At 46.0% G+C, this 16,334-nt stretch overlaps 1 protein-coding gene across 1 annotated transcript; it reads right to left on the reverse strand.

The window, feature by feature from the left end:
- Positions 1-4,219: 4,219 nt before the first annotated feature.
- Positions 4,220-5,167, reverse strand: LOC138515224 (olfactory receptor 1E16-like). Its single transcript, XM_069630175.1, has one exon. It carries the CDS (start codon positions 5,165-5,167, stop codon positions 4,220-4,222), a length of 948 nt encoding a protein of 315 aa, XP_069486276.1.
- Positions 5,168-16,334: the final 11,167 nt, after the last annotated feature.

The raw sequence follows: 16,334 nt of genomic DNA on the forward strand, positions 1-16,334 counted from the left end.
CCATCGGGTACAAATACATGATTGCAATAGCAAGATACAATTCCCCGAATTGCAGCGTTGTGCGCGGGACGTGCTCGGCCAAAGGGGAGAGCAGTTTGCACAGGTGGAATCAATCACCACAGGTGGAGGCCATACAGCCTGAAAACACATAAATTGCACAGCCAGTCTCCTCCCACAACCACACCGAAATGCTACCGGCAGGACTCGCGATGTTGGGCCTGGGGGACCTGATAGCACCGCAAGCGCTCCGACTCCAAGAAGAAGACGAACACCAACTACAACCAGCCGCACGGAGGAGACGCAGGAGGAGGAGGAGGCCAAGGCAGGGCCAGCAAGGGCTGCCAGCACAGCCACTACCACCACGCAGGCAGCCCGCAATCCCACGCCTCCGAGCACATCCGTTCAACCTCACTGATGAGCAGATCCACACCCTCTACCGTCTGGACCGGGACACCATAACCGCCATTGTGGACATGACACAGGCTGACCTTGTCAGCATGATAGATAGCCCAACCGCCATCCCACCCCTACTGAAGGTGGTGTCTGTACTCCACTTCCTGGCCACAGGCACCTACCAGCACACAGTCGGACAGTTGCATGGCATTTCTCAGCCACTGTTCTCACGGACACTATTGCAAGTGCTCGATGCCCTCCTGAAGCACGCAGACGACTACATCTCTCTACCACGCTCGGAGCAGGAAATAACCAACACAAAAGTGGGATTCCATGCACTTGCCGGCATACCGGGTTGCATTGGTGCCATCGACTGCACCCATGTTGAATTGGTCGTCCCACATGCCATGGAGGCCCAGTACCGCAACCGAAAACAATTTCATTCCCTGAATGTACAGATGGTGTGTGACTCCAACAGGATCATTACACATTGTTGTGCCCGATTCCCTGGATCAACCCATGATTCGATGGTCTTGAGGAACTCTACAATACCACGCTACATGGAGCGACACGCAGGGAACAGATCCTGGCTACTCGGTGAGTCTCATTACATGCATGATGATGTGGGGTATGTGAATTGGCATTGACCTGCCAGGAAGGGGGGGGGGGTGTGCGTACGTATCAATGGCATTCCACATCATACGTTTCTCGTCCACATACAGGTGATGCTGGATATCCACTGAAGAGATGGCTCCTCACACCAGTCCGGAACCCACGGGACCAGCATGAGGAGGACTACAACCATGCCCACTCACGTACCCGTGTAGTCATTGAACAGGCATTCGGCCTACTGAAGACCCGTTTCCGCTGCCTCAGCAGGTCTGGCGGGGCACTCCTGTACCGCCATGAGAAGGTTGCAAAGATGGTGATGGCATGTGTCATGCTCCACAACATGTGCGTACGTAGAAATGTGCCCATGCCCCCTGACGCAGAACTGCAAGCACCTGATGATGGTCATGATGAGGGTGGGGATGTGGCAGCACCTCATGGAGTCTGCGAGGCACCGGAGGCCCGTGACATTCGTCAGCATCTCATTGATGTATGCTTCTAGCACTCACGCCTGGTGGCTGATACATGGACACGGGACTCGTGGCACTGCGTGTGTCTGGGACATGCACAATATGGACTGTACGCCTATGATGGCCTAGTACACAAAGATCAATGTCCACACTTCTCATTGGTTGATCGTGCACTTTTTATGGCATATGTGATATCATGTTGAACACCCTATCCACCCGCCACCCAAGTGAGCCCAACACACCCCCTCCACCCTCCTACCTCCCCCCCGAACACCAGTGTCCAAAGATGCTCATTGTAAGTGGGCTGTCGCTATTGCATGCCCCCTCTGCGGGTATCAGGGGCACCCCTGCCTGTGGAGCGCAGGTTCCTCCCAGATCTACGTTGGGGGCTGCCCTGGACGGAACTTGCAACGGATGATGTGTCTGCCTGCTCACGTCCATGCATGTCCCTAAGGGTTTGCGAGAGCTCAGTGAGCACACGGCGCACTGCGGCAAGTTCGGCACATACGTCTTTGGACGTCGCATGCAGTTCCCCCCTCAGGCTCTCGGTGCTTCTCTCAATTTGTGCCCTTAGCGTCTCTGTACCTCTCTCCATTTCTGCCCTAAGTGTCTCAGTTGATGTTTCTATGTCTGCCTTAGTGCCCCCACATTCATCGGCATGGTCCTTGAGGAGTGTGGCCAGTTGCTGCTGTTGTTCGATCAACTGGTCGAGGGACTGTTGCCTCTGCTGGGCCATGGCCATTTGCGGGGGTGTCACAGAGGGGCTGTTGTCCTCATGTTGCCTTGCCACAGGGCTTGTGGGGGATGGCCAGTCGTCGTCTGGTGGGTGCCCCTGCGTGGTATCCTCATGTTGTACGGGATGGAACAGACAGGGGGATTGGGACAGGTCATGGATGGATCTGACTTCGGCATCCCCGTTTTCTGTGTCCGAGCATGCTGCCATCAATGGGGTGTCACCTATGGTGCTGCTGCCACCAGAGGCAGTGCCTTCTGTGGCATCCATTGGGGGGACCTGTGGTGGTGGTGTTGTGGGCATGCTGGCTGCTGGGGTGCCTGTTGATGTTCCCTCCTCTGTGCTGCCACCTGATTTGTGCTGCTGCCGTGTCTTGATGCGTGCAGCTGAGGTGGAGGGTCTCTGGCCGTTGGTCTTGGCCCTCTTTCAGGTGTGCTGGTAGGGGTGTCCTGTAGCTCGTCGTTTGGATCGGACCGTGTGGTGGAGTAAAGGAGGGCGAGGGTTATTGATGGGTCTGTGGGAATTGGAATGGCATTGTATCACATGCATTGGGGTGGTACCTGAGGGTGATTTGGGTCGGGGCCTTGGAGGTGCTTTGATTTGTGTGTGGAGTGAGGGTGCAGTTGTCTGGCAGCCTGCAGTTAGGGTGTGCCTGCTGCACGTGTAGTGCGTGTATTAGGGGTTTTTAATTATTTATGTATTTATTGTGGGTTTTAACGTGCGCTTGCAGGCCGATGTGTGTGGACGTTCTCCTGGACATGTGTTTCTGTTGCACTATGTGGACGCATGGTACTTCACATGGATGGACTGTGTGGATTTGGCATTGTTTTATCTGGCCCACCTACCTGAATCTTCGGGTGTCTGCACTCCTTTCTCCATCCCTCCGACTCCCTCTATGCTCTCCATTCCGATGGTGGAGGCACAGATTTCTTCCCAGGGGGTCAACTTGATGGGTGATTCAGGACCTCCCCCGGTGGCTGTGGCAATGTTGCGGTTGGCAGAGAGTATGCTGCGGACGCGTATCCGCAGGTCGTCCCATCGCTTGCGGCATTGCTGTGGGGTGCGGGGTGCGGTCCCCACCGCACTTACCCGCTGTGCCACCAGAGCCCATATGGCCTTCTTGTTTGCAAGTGCCGTTCTGGTCATTTGCGTGGAGAAGACGACGGCAGCATTCTCCTGGAGGGTCTCTGTTAGCACGGTGAGTTCCTCACGGGAGAAGTGGACCTGCCGCTTGCGGTCGCACGCTTTCTTCGCTACTTTTCCCATTTTTCTTGGTTTCGCTAGGGTGGTTGACGGGTTGGGGTGTGTTTCAGGGTAGTGATTTTAGTGGTTGTGTGGTTTTAGTGTATTTATAGGTGTACGCCGGGATGTTTCCCGTTCCGGGCCCATGTTTTAACTTCCGTTTCCGTATATTTCCGGCCACCGTACTTTCCGGTAGGCGCACACTGCGGTGACCGCTAAGAGGGGTGGCGGTATTGCACCTAGGGCGCCGTACGGCGGCGGTGTGGGCCGTTTTGGGGTCATTTCCGCCATCGCGGACTTTGCACTTCCGCCATGCCGTGGTGCTCGTGCCCGATGGGTCGGAATGGGCCGCACTTTGCTCCTTCGTGCAATGGCGGAAACGCTATTTACGCTGTGGCGCTCCGGTCAGTCGCTTTCCGCCAGGGTCGTAATGAGGGCCAAGGTCAGTTACAAAGTCAAAGCATGGTAAAATAACTAGGCTTGTTTGCACATTGTCAGGGCAAATATTTTAAAATACAGTCTGCACCTTGCAATGGACGGGTTATTGAACAATATTCGCACAATTGAAGATTTATTTTAAGAAATTTGCTAAAATGGAGACCATTTAATCACATATACAGACATTTCTTTATTTGGGATGGCAGGAATAGTGACCACACTCCAACTGCACAAATAAAAAGGTACATACATTGAGTATAAACTAACACTTGTTTAAAGCAATTATTTTGAGTTCCCAGTGCTAAACGAAGAACACAAATGATCAACTCAAATGTTATGTGTTCCAGGAAAATATTCTTTTACTCAATACCTTAGTCAAAGCCTTCTTGAACTCGTTATTCCGAATACTATAGACAAATGGGTTGAGGAGGGAGCACCCCAAAGTGAACAGCACGCTGATAATTATGTCTTTTGTGCGGTCATTGGGCGAGGTTGGGTGAAAGGCTACGTAAAGAAGTGGGACATAGGTTATAGCTACAACTGAAAGGTGGGAGGTGCATGTGGAGAATGCTTTAGCTGCCCCTTCGCTCGAGTGCATCCTCCAGATGGTGACAATGATCAGGGTGTAAGAGGTGATGATACAGCATATGGGGCAGAGCAAGAATAGTGTTGATACGGACATACTCAGAAGCGGATATAGGGATGTATCGGAGCAGGACAACTTCCAGAGCTCCACAATTTCACAGAAGTAGTGATGTATCACATTGGATCCACAGTAGTTTAATCGGGCTGTCAAAATCATATCTACTGCAGAGTGCAGTGAGATGATGAGCCAGGATGCTATCACCAGTCTGGCACAGAGTCTATTACTCATCAGCATGGTATAGTGCAGTGGCTTGCTGATGGCGATGTACCGATCGATGGCCATGATGCCTATTAAAAAGTCTTTCATCATGCCAAAGCAGCTGTAGAAGTGTAGTTGCAGAAAACATCCGGTGAAAGAGATGGTTTTCCTTTTCGAAAAGACATTGTCTAGAAGTTTGGGAACTGTGGTGGTTGGCAGGCAGATATCCACAAAAGACAAGAGTCGGAGAAGGAAATACATGGGCGTGTGGAGCCGAGCATCTACGTGAATGATGAAAATGATAGTCCCATTGGCCACCAGTGTAACCAAGTAGATTGTTAGAAAACATACAAATAGGATGATGCTGTGTTCGGGAGGCTCAGAAAATCCCAGGAGGATGAATTCGGACACGCGACTGTGGTTCCCCTTCTCCATCATCTTGGCAAATGTGACCTTGAAAGGAAACAGTGGATTGGATTGTTATATATAATCACACAGTTGCACATACACTACCATTGGCTTTCACTTTATCTGCCGATTGCTAATCCCTTCATCAACCTATTTAGGTTGGCCACAGAATCATTGGAAGAGGGCAACCAAGTGAATCAGATATTGAAATATCTGAACTTGGAAGTTAAGAGGGCAATCCAGATTTAGTATTGAGTGTGAAATTGTATATACCAACAAAGCAGTTGCATAGCAGGGGTGAGGGTGATCACAGACACAAAAAGGGATGTGACACGGTGAGGAGCTGGACGCACAGTAAGAAGGCAGGTGTAAGCGACAAAGTGATCATTAAAGAGATCATGAAGAACTAAAATGACAATCAGTTTCGGGAGAACTAAATGGGCAACCAATGAAAGACAACCCAAATGAATGGAGTGGAAGTGACAGGAGCTATCAACTGGAGAGACAATCAATGACTTTGGTCCCAGTGAGACACTGCTACTTGGGTGGAGAAAGTTGCAAAGGCAATTAGTCACAGAGGGAATGGAAATGAGTCAGAATGGTGCTTTCTTCTGTAATGGATTTCATTTTCAGGGTTTTCATTGCAGCAAGCATTGCCAAAGCCAACATTTGGGCTTTTCCATAAGCAGACATGATACCGCTATCAGAAAATTGAAACATGTACTGCATTTGTGTATTTCTCTGAATTCCAGTAGCTAAAGGCGCTGCTTTGTTAAGATGTTTTATTGCACTGGAAATTACCTAATGGTTGCAAGTAACCCATTACATGTCAGACAAGTGTGTTTGCAGGCAGATATTAATATTTATAATCACTTAAACGTCACATAAATCTAGATTAGGATCAGATGAATGGCTGGAACCGACTTATTACTTTTCAGACAACATTTGTTTTCAGGCAGAATTGACTGCAGCACCCTGGTCAGTCAATATAGTACCAGGATGGATATAACAGCGCCTGCCTGCAACAGCCCAATGACGCCAAATATGTAAAGTGTCATGTGATTAGCATTAAAAAAAAGTCTGAATACACACGCTCAAAGCACTGTATCCCTCCTCAAATGTCACCATGCAATACCACCCTAAAACACATTTCTATTCCATTGGTTTTGTCTCATACCAGTGACACTAATTCGATACCTATAATCCAAAACTAAATAAATATGTATTTCTTGCTTTGTCTCTTTAAAAATGCAACTATAATAACAATCAATAACAATTAGTAATAATATATGTTAACCTCCTCCTTACTTATGACTTCCACTGCCCAAACACGAATTATTAGATCCTGAACTGTAATTAATAGTCCATTACATTTTGGAAAAATAAACCAGAGAAACCTGTCATTTAAGGGCCAACATTTCTGATAATTGGTTATAAAATCAACAGCAACATCTATGGACTCCAGAAATGGGGATCTGCACTCCCCTACCACCACTCAGAATCCTCTGGTAAAGGCACGGGGCAGATTGGCGCTAATGGTACATCAGTTTGGCGGTAAATCAACCGATTTACTATCGATTTACAGCCACACTATTAATGAGGCTCAATTTGAGCTTTGTTTTTTTTTTTTTTTGCAGGGACGAAAATGAAAAACACTTTTCTCCTCTCTCACAGCAGAAGACAGCAAAGGAGGCAATAGTTGATGGAGACTCAGGAATTCAACAGTGTAGTTAGAAAGATCTTGTGTAAATCGCGCAGGACTACATCTCCAATGGGGGCACTGCTCCAGTTCTACCATCAAATTAATCAAGACTCAGTCTCCTTTCACCCTTTCTATTCCCGGACTTCAATGCTTTCCAGTGGAAATAAGGATATAGCAAGGTGAGAAAAAGCCACCTTGCAGTTATGGTTAAGTTGCTCGCCCCACCGGAAGAGCTTTTGGCCTTATGACTTGTGAAGAATTCGGCTGTAAACTTTAAAAAAAAAAACATAGACCCTATTCTGGATTATTTTTTTTTCGTTGTGTGCCGTTTCATGAAGGGAGAGGGGGAGGGGGGCAGCAGGTTGCGAGTAGCAACAGACTGGTCCCAAAACATGTTTTTGCAAATTTGCTGTTCGTCTGCCGAGCAGTTTATTTAAAAATGGCCAAATAACAGGTAACAAAAAGTTGTGATGTAACTTTTCCAGCCAAGGCATGGCCACTGTACATAGCTGCCACAGACCCGCTATGGGGTAAAGTGGGCGCCAGATCCAATGTCTCTTGTGGGTTGCTTGGCGGGTCTGCAACTTGGCTAAAGGCCATTCCCCTACTGAACCCAAGGGGTCAAAAGTAAGTGAAAACATTGCAAGTAGTTGATCAGCATTTGAGAATGACAACTCATTGAAGGTTTCATTAGTTGACTGTCCTTCCAAAAACTGCCACCATGTTTCTTCCCTTAAGGCTGCAGGGAGAGTGCTGCAGTTTCTAGAACAAGAGCTGCTCACAATGGCTGCTCTTTTCCACTCCTGAGTACTCAGCCCTATCACTTCTCTGCCTTGCAGAGTGTACCTCATGGCTTAAAGGCAGATTATTTTTGGTTAACTGTTCAGCTCCCCTGCAGATCAGTGGTCTTCACATCATTGGAGCTTTGCCGGGGTGAAGGTTGCACCACACCCACAACCTTGGTTATTTAATTCAGGTATATGATAAGGTTTTCCATGCATTAATAACTCAAGCCATACACCTTGTAGTATGCGGTTTATAGTGACTTTTTCTAACGCCATATTTTCGAAATGCCATTTTGTCGACACAAAATTGCCGAAAAAAATTATTTTCAAATGTTTTTTATTTTATTTTATTTTAGACTTTTTTTCGGCATTTTGTTTTCGACAAAATGGCATTTTCGAAAATATCTTTTCGACAATTTAACCGGATACCGTAGTATGCACGTATCAATTTGCAGGTGTATTCAAAATAGAACAAATAAAGAACTAATGAGCTTTATTTGCTATTCACCACAAATGATCAGATTAACAAAAACCTCTCATTCTCTTCCTGGACCTGTGCTCGCTCTCTTGCTCCCCAACACAAACCTGTATTTGACCAGGCATCAATCCCCAACCAATATCCACAGACAATCAGCAAACACATGCTGATAGCCACTGGCCCGGGCACTTAGCAGAACCTTGGAGGCTGCTTAACTTTTTTGAGTTTGTGTCCCATGCTGCCTGGCTTCCAGAGAGCGATTGGCGTGTGTTTTCTCCCCCTTTCTATTACTGTCCACATTGTGGGCATCTGTTGATCAGCATGATTTCTTGAAATGGTATCAAAGGCTTTGTGCAGTCAATGAAGCGACTGGATCATTTTTACCTCTTCATTGTGGAATGATTTATCACCTGGTAGGAGGGAGGACTGGCCAAACTGAAGCAGGGAAATCCCCTAAAGAATACATTTTCTCAGTCTCCCAAGAGGTTTATCTAAGCAGTCCTGTCCTCTAAGCGTATGAATACAATCTTGACAAGGAGCTTTCCAGCAATCTGCAAGAGTGTGGCGAGGTTTTAGAGGATGGATTCATAACAGGGCTTTTTTTTATTGCTTGATACAGTTAAACTGCCTCTTAAGCACAGAGGGATAATGCTTATCGAACTTCTGCCTAGCTGGGGTTCATTGACCCAAAAGATCTTATTCGATTCGTGCAACAGAGAAAAACAGTACATAAGCTTGCACACACGTTTCATGAAACAGGTTCCACTTTGGTCTGAAAATCAGAACTACTGAATCTCTGGGGTAAATTCACTGTGCTCTCGGGAGGTTGTGTGGCCCTGTTACAGGACAAGTTCACTTTCATTGTCCTTTTGCGGGTTGTGTCAACTGCAATTACTTGCTGTGGTGCATTTTCATGTACTACAGCATCATATAAACTTCCAAAATTGTAAACATTTAAATAGTTGCTTCAGAAATCACACCACCTGTCCCAGGCCATCAATTCCAAGATGGCGCATTTGTAGAACTAATTGAGCATGGTCTCATCCTATGACTTACATAGTCCCAGCTTTTTTCTAGATGTATGGTCTTGCTACTTTTTGTCACTTCCGGGTGGTTGCTCTTTCCTTTCTTCCTGTCCGTTTTAAACTACCAGTTGACCTCCCTTTTTCCCTCCAGTCATGCTATAGGCCCCCCACCCCTTTCGAGGTACATCTGCACCCTCATGCAGTTGGGCTACTTGGATTTGATCTGCATCCACATGTCATCAGGATTGTGGATCTCCGTCCGCATCCTCCTGCAGTCAGCATTGCAGACTTCCTGTCACTTTCTCGTGTGGTCACAATTAGGGACGTCACTGCGTCCATCATTCCTGCATCAACATGCCATTTCTGGGGTAATCTTTTCTTTCTGGTATTTTTCGGATCCTCTCCTTACTAGATGTCATCATTAGTTTCAACTTTCCACTGAATTTCACAGATACATCCATTCATTCCTATCATACATGGTACAGGCTAGAGACTATCTCCATGTACTTACATTTCTTCTCTCTCTCTCTCTTGCAATCCTGGTTTTGGTTCCATGGTATTGTTTCCTCCATACCCATTCTTACATCCCCACGGGTAGCTGGCTTGACATGTTTAGCTGTCGGGTGATGGGAAAGGACCATGAGGGCTATGGCCATGGTCAACCTAAACTGATGCAATGGCTTGGTCTATAAAAGTGCCATACTACCTGTGATGCTGGAAATGCATTGGGTGGACAGGGCATCCCTGTCCTTGTCCTGTAGTCCTTTTTCATTTGTGTTCTGTATTGCTTTCTGCCCAGGAGTCCATGTGGGACTCTTGGCAGTGCAGCTCTTCCTGTTTTTGGTTTGGTGTACAGACCCATGGGATACCCTTATGGCACCCATGGGTGGGGGTGCAACCCAGTGCCCCTAGTGTATGTGTTTGGGCACCTCTGTGTGGCCCTCAGAGCAGGGTATGGACTAGTGGCAGCTCCATGCTCAATTTGACAGGTGCCCTAAGTAGCCTCCATTTTGGGATACCCAGGCCCTGCCATTGGAATTGGGTGATTCCTGATAGGCAACAAGATGGCCCCTGTGGCCTCTTGCTTTCTATTGCCTGTTACCTTGTTTTCCCAAAGTCCTGGGAAGCCCTGACTCTATCCCTCCCCCCTGACTGGCTGTTGGGTGGAAGTTCCATATATGGTATTGTTGTGAAGTCCAGGCCAGACTAGCTGGAGCCTTCCCAGTGACTGTATGTTGTGGGTACACCCTGTGGGTGATACCTGGGTGAATAGAGTGTGTGACCAATATGCACTTCTTGTTGTGGATGTCTGGTTTCTGTTGTTTACACAATGACTGAGACAGCCCCGCCCGAAACTGGTATGAAATGCAGTGTGTAGTGTTGAATGGCTGGGTACTTGTCCCAATACACATTCCTTGTTGTGAGTGTCTGAGAGGGAGGAGAATGGCCTGAATGCACTGTATGCCTGATTGGCTGACTGACTGCTGAATGCCCTTCCGAGTGATTGGTTGCCTGAGTGTGACCCAGCAGAATGAGTGAGAGATCAACTAGTATATCTGGGGGCCTCTCACTGCTAGAAATCATTCAGAAGCTGGAGTTGAAACTAACATTGAAACTGAAGCTGACTCTCGAAGTCAAGCCTGAAGAAGAAGGTTGACTGCTGTCTCCCTTCACCGAAATTCAAAAGCTGCTGAGCCGTCGAGACTGATCCAAGAGAGGACCTGCTTAGGCACCCTCTTCCCGTGCTCCGAGGTAGCATCGAGCACCGCTAACCTTCACCGAAGCTCCCTGGTAGTCAGACCCTCGACAGGCTGCCAACGGGAGACGGGGACCGCTGAGGAGAATGAAGATAAGCAGCAGACATTCTATCCACTGCAGTCGACCAGGGTTCGCAGGTTTGCATAACTGCTGGAGGTCCTTTGAAGCTGTGTTGCCCAGAAGGGCCGACCGCTTCACGCCGTGCCATCAACGACCAGAGCCACAACGCTCCTTTGCCTAAGACTTTTTGATTCACAGACGCGCTCGTCCGCACCGCCGTCCGTCTTCTCTTGCCGGAGAAGGCCAGGCCGTTGATGCGGTGAGGAGCATCCGCCGGTGGGTTTCGCGCCACCCAAAGACCGTAGAGACGCAGGACGACTCGATGCCCTTGCTGGGCCACAGTTCTTCACAAACTCTTTGTGGTCCTGAAATATCGACATTAAGGTGCCCCGCACACATCTTCCGTGCAGGATGTCTTCGCTCCATCGTCGACGAGCACCGCTGGGACCGAAGCTGCCGCCTCAATGCCGAGTTCACTTTCTTCGAGGGATCTCAATGATCCGTGGCTCCTGCTTTAAAGGGAGCCACTCAAGAAGGATCTGTCGATGACTCTTCGTCGAACTCTGCTATTCCAGGTACATTGGAGTGGTAGAAACATTACAGAAGGAAATAAGACTTATAGAACAATATATGGACTGGGCTTGTGATACATCTTTATTTTACAGGTTGCCAGGTGGGGGGATCTCCACACAGAACTGTGTCCAGTGGTAGGGGCCAGTATTCTGCCAATTGTTCTAACCAATTGCTTTCCTCCTATGTCTATTGTTGGTTACCTTTTATTAAGTGATTTGTGTGACATTCAATCAGAGTACAGTTGATGCACTTTCATGAAATCTGATAATTGTGGTACCACTTAGAAGTGTATATATTTGCCATTGTAGATTTACTGAGCACAAAGTGATTTATTATGATTGTGTATATAAACTTGAAACTTAATTATATAAAGACTTTGTTTTAACTAATACAGTGTGTGGACATTCCTTTGTGGGGGCTCGGGGACTACACTGTACTTAAGCACCGGCCTGCATCACCTCCTGAGAAGCTAGGCCTTGATTGCTCATCCATTGCTACCAACAATAGAGAATCTTGGCTGGGGTCCTCTGTGCCTCTCCTCTACCATATAGAGAGCAGAAGTACAGACCCCCCTCCAGCCTTTGCACTTTCTCACGTATCCACGAAGGTGATGTTTTCAGAGATGCTGATGTGGAAGCCACACACTACGATTTTACACTCTTAGCTCTTCCCAGCTGTGTTGTAAAAACTCTGTAAAAAGCTGGAATAACAGTTTTGTGTTTCTCTCAATTCTCCTAACCGTACTTTGTCTTTGTGATCAGCTTTATATTTCTCATCATGGAGATCATCACCATTGGTCTCAGGTTCAAGAGTGTATGTCAGTGGTGGTGGAGCGCGTTCTCATATCCTGTACGTTTGCCCAGCTCGTCAGAAGCTACAATGTGCACCTCCTGTCGTCGTTCTGCCCCAGAGAAAGTGGGATAACCCTCCACCCCATACTTGAGCACCTACAACTTTATCTTGTACACCAGAGTCCTACCTGGCTAAAGGGGCTGTGACTGAATGTGAAATGGATGCCTTGTGTTTGCCACACACAATGTTTTTATTCCTAATGCAGACAGCACCTACTGTGGCTGATTTAAAACATTGCCCCAAACCCCATGCCTGCCTGTAAGCCTGGCACTTTTAAGTGCCTCAGAAATTATGGGAATTGAAATGTTCGCCTCCCTTGCCAAAATAAAATGGCATGTATGTTGCACACTTCGTCGCAGTCGCTGAATATAATTTCTCCTGCTTCCAAAAAATGCAAAGATTACTTCTCTGCAACTAGTACTTTCTCTTCTTTATCACAAAAAGCTGATACACTCAGTTGCATCCCCTGAATACAATCTCCTCCTTCATCCAATCAATTGTAACACTACTGCTTTGCAACTAATATTTTGTCCAAGTTGTATTTTATCTCATCACAAACATATGTCGGACTCAGCTACCACCATTGAAAATAATGGATTCCTGCACCGGAAGTATTCTAAAACTTAATATTTTTTCAACTAGCATTTTCTCATCTATCACAAATGTTAGCAACCCTAATACAAGCTCTGAATGCACTCTCCCTCTCTGCTTTCAAAGAATACCTAGACGATGTTGTCAATACATCGGCCACAGCAGAAAACACTGCACTATGTGATGAAGAGGGTTAGGGTCATGATCATTGGATGCCTATGGCCAATTAGATAAACTGATTCAAATGTTAGGAACAGGTTGTGGATAAGTAGAGGGAACACAAGTGTACACTTCTGTCCACCTATAGGGACACATTATTAATCACTTTAAAAGCCTTGTCACACTCCAAATAGCCACACGCCCACATGCAGGTTACCAATTATGCATGCACTTCTTTTCTGCTATGTCACAGTAATGCATACAAAACTACTACTGTTTCCAAACATTGTTCAATAGGCTTAGTCACCCTTGTTTTGTTTGTTAAGTCACTGTCCATTGTTTTGTTTGTTAAGTCACTGTCCATTCTTTTGTTTAAGTCACTGTCCATTCTTTTGTTTGTTAAGTCACTGTCCATGCACACTCTATGTGCTGCATTAGTATGACCAAAACATGTATTCAATGCTTAGCCTTTGCATTCTATTCTACGGACACTCCTCTTGCTACTTCTTTCTTAGTTCTCTGTATTCTGCTGCTTAGATTCTCAGGTTCTATAAATTGTTTCACTGAAATGTAGGGCAATGTCTTAGATTTTATTTTCCTTGTTAGAAGACTATTGTGCCTATTTCTAAACTCTTTTGTATTATCATATCTATAAAAAAAGTCTTCATATTAGACTAGTAATAAAATAATCAGAGTGCACATCTCTTCCTCACTAGGGGACTTTTCAATGTGGTGGGAATATTCCCTTAGAAGCTGGAGCCCAGGTCCACTAATAAAACAGGAGCTGTTTGGATGAGGTCCATGATGATGTGTATGTGGTTTGGCAACATCTGGGGCTTTGCAGTGACGCCCATATGGGGTGGTTCTTATGGGGGCACCTGGGGAGATTGGGTGAAGTCAGCCTAACAATGACTAGTATTTTGCCTCATCACAGAAATGTGTCACACCTTTATTTGCAGTCGGTGTATGTAATTTGCTGATGCCTTTAAAGAATTCCTAAATGTTTTCTTCACAATTAGAATGTTCTCTAATCAACACAGAATGTTGGCATAACCACTACAAGCAGTCAATGTAATCTTTTGCATTTAAAAAATTCATAATACTTTGTTGTGCTAGCATTTTGACTCATTACAAAAATATGGTATACTCAGTTTAAGGCATTAGATATAATCTCTATCTTGCACCAAAGTATTTTAAGACTTTTTTTGTAACTATTATTTTGTCTCATCAAAAACAAATGGCACACTCAGTTACACCCACTTAATGTGACCCCCTCCTGCTTCCAAATAACTGTAATACTTTTTATTTGCAACAAGTATGTTCTATGTTCCATTACAAAAGGTTAGCATACCCACTAAAACCACTGAATGTGTTATCCTGCTCTCAAACCATTGAAATGCTTTTTCTTCAAAGCTAGTATTTTGCCTCGCCCAAAAAAAGTGAAAGATGTTTTCTTTGCAACTCTTATTATCTCTTGTGACAAAGAGAGGAAAGCAAGTTACAACCAATGCATATTTCCTTCTCCTTCCCCCAAAGAATTGTAAAATGTTTTCTTCACAACTAGTATTTACTCTCAACTCTCACAAGTAATGTGCTTACCCAGTACAACCACTGAATGTACTCTCCTGCCCCAATGCATTCTTAGACTTTTTCTTTGTAACATGTATGTTGTCCTGTTACCAAAGATTTGTACACTAAGTTGCGGGACTGAATATAATCTCCTCCCACCACTAAGAAATTGTTAGATTATTTTCTTCACAGCTAATTTATTTCTCTCATTCATCACAACAAGCTGGCACACCCAGTACAACCATTGATAGTAATCTCCCGCAACAAATAATTTGAAGACTTTTTCTTTCCAACTGTGGTATTCCCAATTTTAGCAGGAGCGCAATGCACCAACTCACCCCTATGGGGACTGATGGTCTATGCAGAGAGTACCAAATGCCCAGAGAGTCACCCAAGGGAGGGGGCCGTTTTTGAATCAGAATGGTTGTAAAGGATCTGTCAGGGGTTTTGAATAAGGAGGGGGAACCAGGCTACATTATTGTCTGCTCTGGCATTCCTTGTAAATCACTATGCTTGTTTTTTGGAAAACACCTAATAATGACACGCCAGCCTGATAGTTCTAGATCAATCATGTATTCCTTTCGTGTAATATCGCACTAACACAAACATGATTAGGCTTGCAGTTTAAAAACACTGCATAACAGGTTTTGCCTCTTTTTGGTTACGGTTTTAGTCACAACCCTCCTATGGCCACTCTATGTGCTGTATTAATGTAACCAAATATATAGCAAATGCTTATCTTTAGCTTCTTGCAGTGGCACTACTCTGCTTGCTGCTTGACACTTTGTTCTCTCTATTCTGTCACTCGAATTAGGGGTCTCAACTAGATGCCATGCCCGCAGAGTGACATGAGCTATGTGGCTAAAGGCCAAGGTGGTATGTCTGGAGTGGGCATATCTGGGGTTTTGCTGTGTGGCTTGTGTTGGGTGGCCCTGTGGAGGGCATCTGGGGAAATTGCGCGAGGCCAGCCTGCGAGGCCTGACAGCAACTAGTATATTGGATCTCATTACGAGTTTGATGGTACATGTTAAGTGAATCGGCTGATTAACCACCAAACATGTGTACCATTACCACTACTCGGTCCTGTGGTCTTACCTTGGGATTACGACTGGTGGTATGGCAGTGTAAATCCACATTTTTTGAGTCCATGTGACTCCATGGGGATTATTGGTGCATTTACTGCAAGTGTTAATGCTGCACAGAAATTCTGGCAGTAAGGTAAAGGACTCACTCACATACACACACACACAAACACACACACATGCACACACTCACCTGACAGCCTGTCAGCCCCTGTGCAAATCTGTGTGTGGCAGGTGCTGACAACTCTATTTAGAATGGCCGCTTTGTGTGGTCATTCTAAATTGATCTTTTTTTTTCGGCCCAGTGAAAATCTCCACCTGCTCTAAAATAATTCTAAGAATGTGTCCTTGTTCTTCTGACAAAAAGATTGCACACTACATTTAGTGCTGATTATAAGGTTCTCCTGCTGCCAAAGATTGCTAAGCCTTTTTGTACACAACCAGTATTTTCTCTAGTCATCACAAATAGTGGACCACCCAGTGTAGTGCACCGAATGTACACACTTCCCTTCAAAGAACTTTAAAACATTTTCTTTGCAGCTAGTGTTTTGTCTCAACAGAAA

This window comes from Ambystoma mexicanum, chromosome 6q (assembly GCF_040938575.1).
Source record: "Ambystoma mexicanum isolate Mex_15411 chromosome 6q, UKY_AmexF1_1, whole genome shotgun sequence".
NCBI lineage: Eukaryota > Metazoa > Chordata > Amphibia > Caudata > Ambystomatidae > Ambystoma > Ambystoma mexicanum.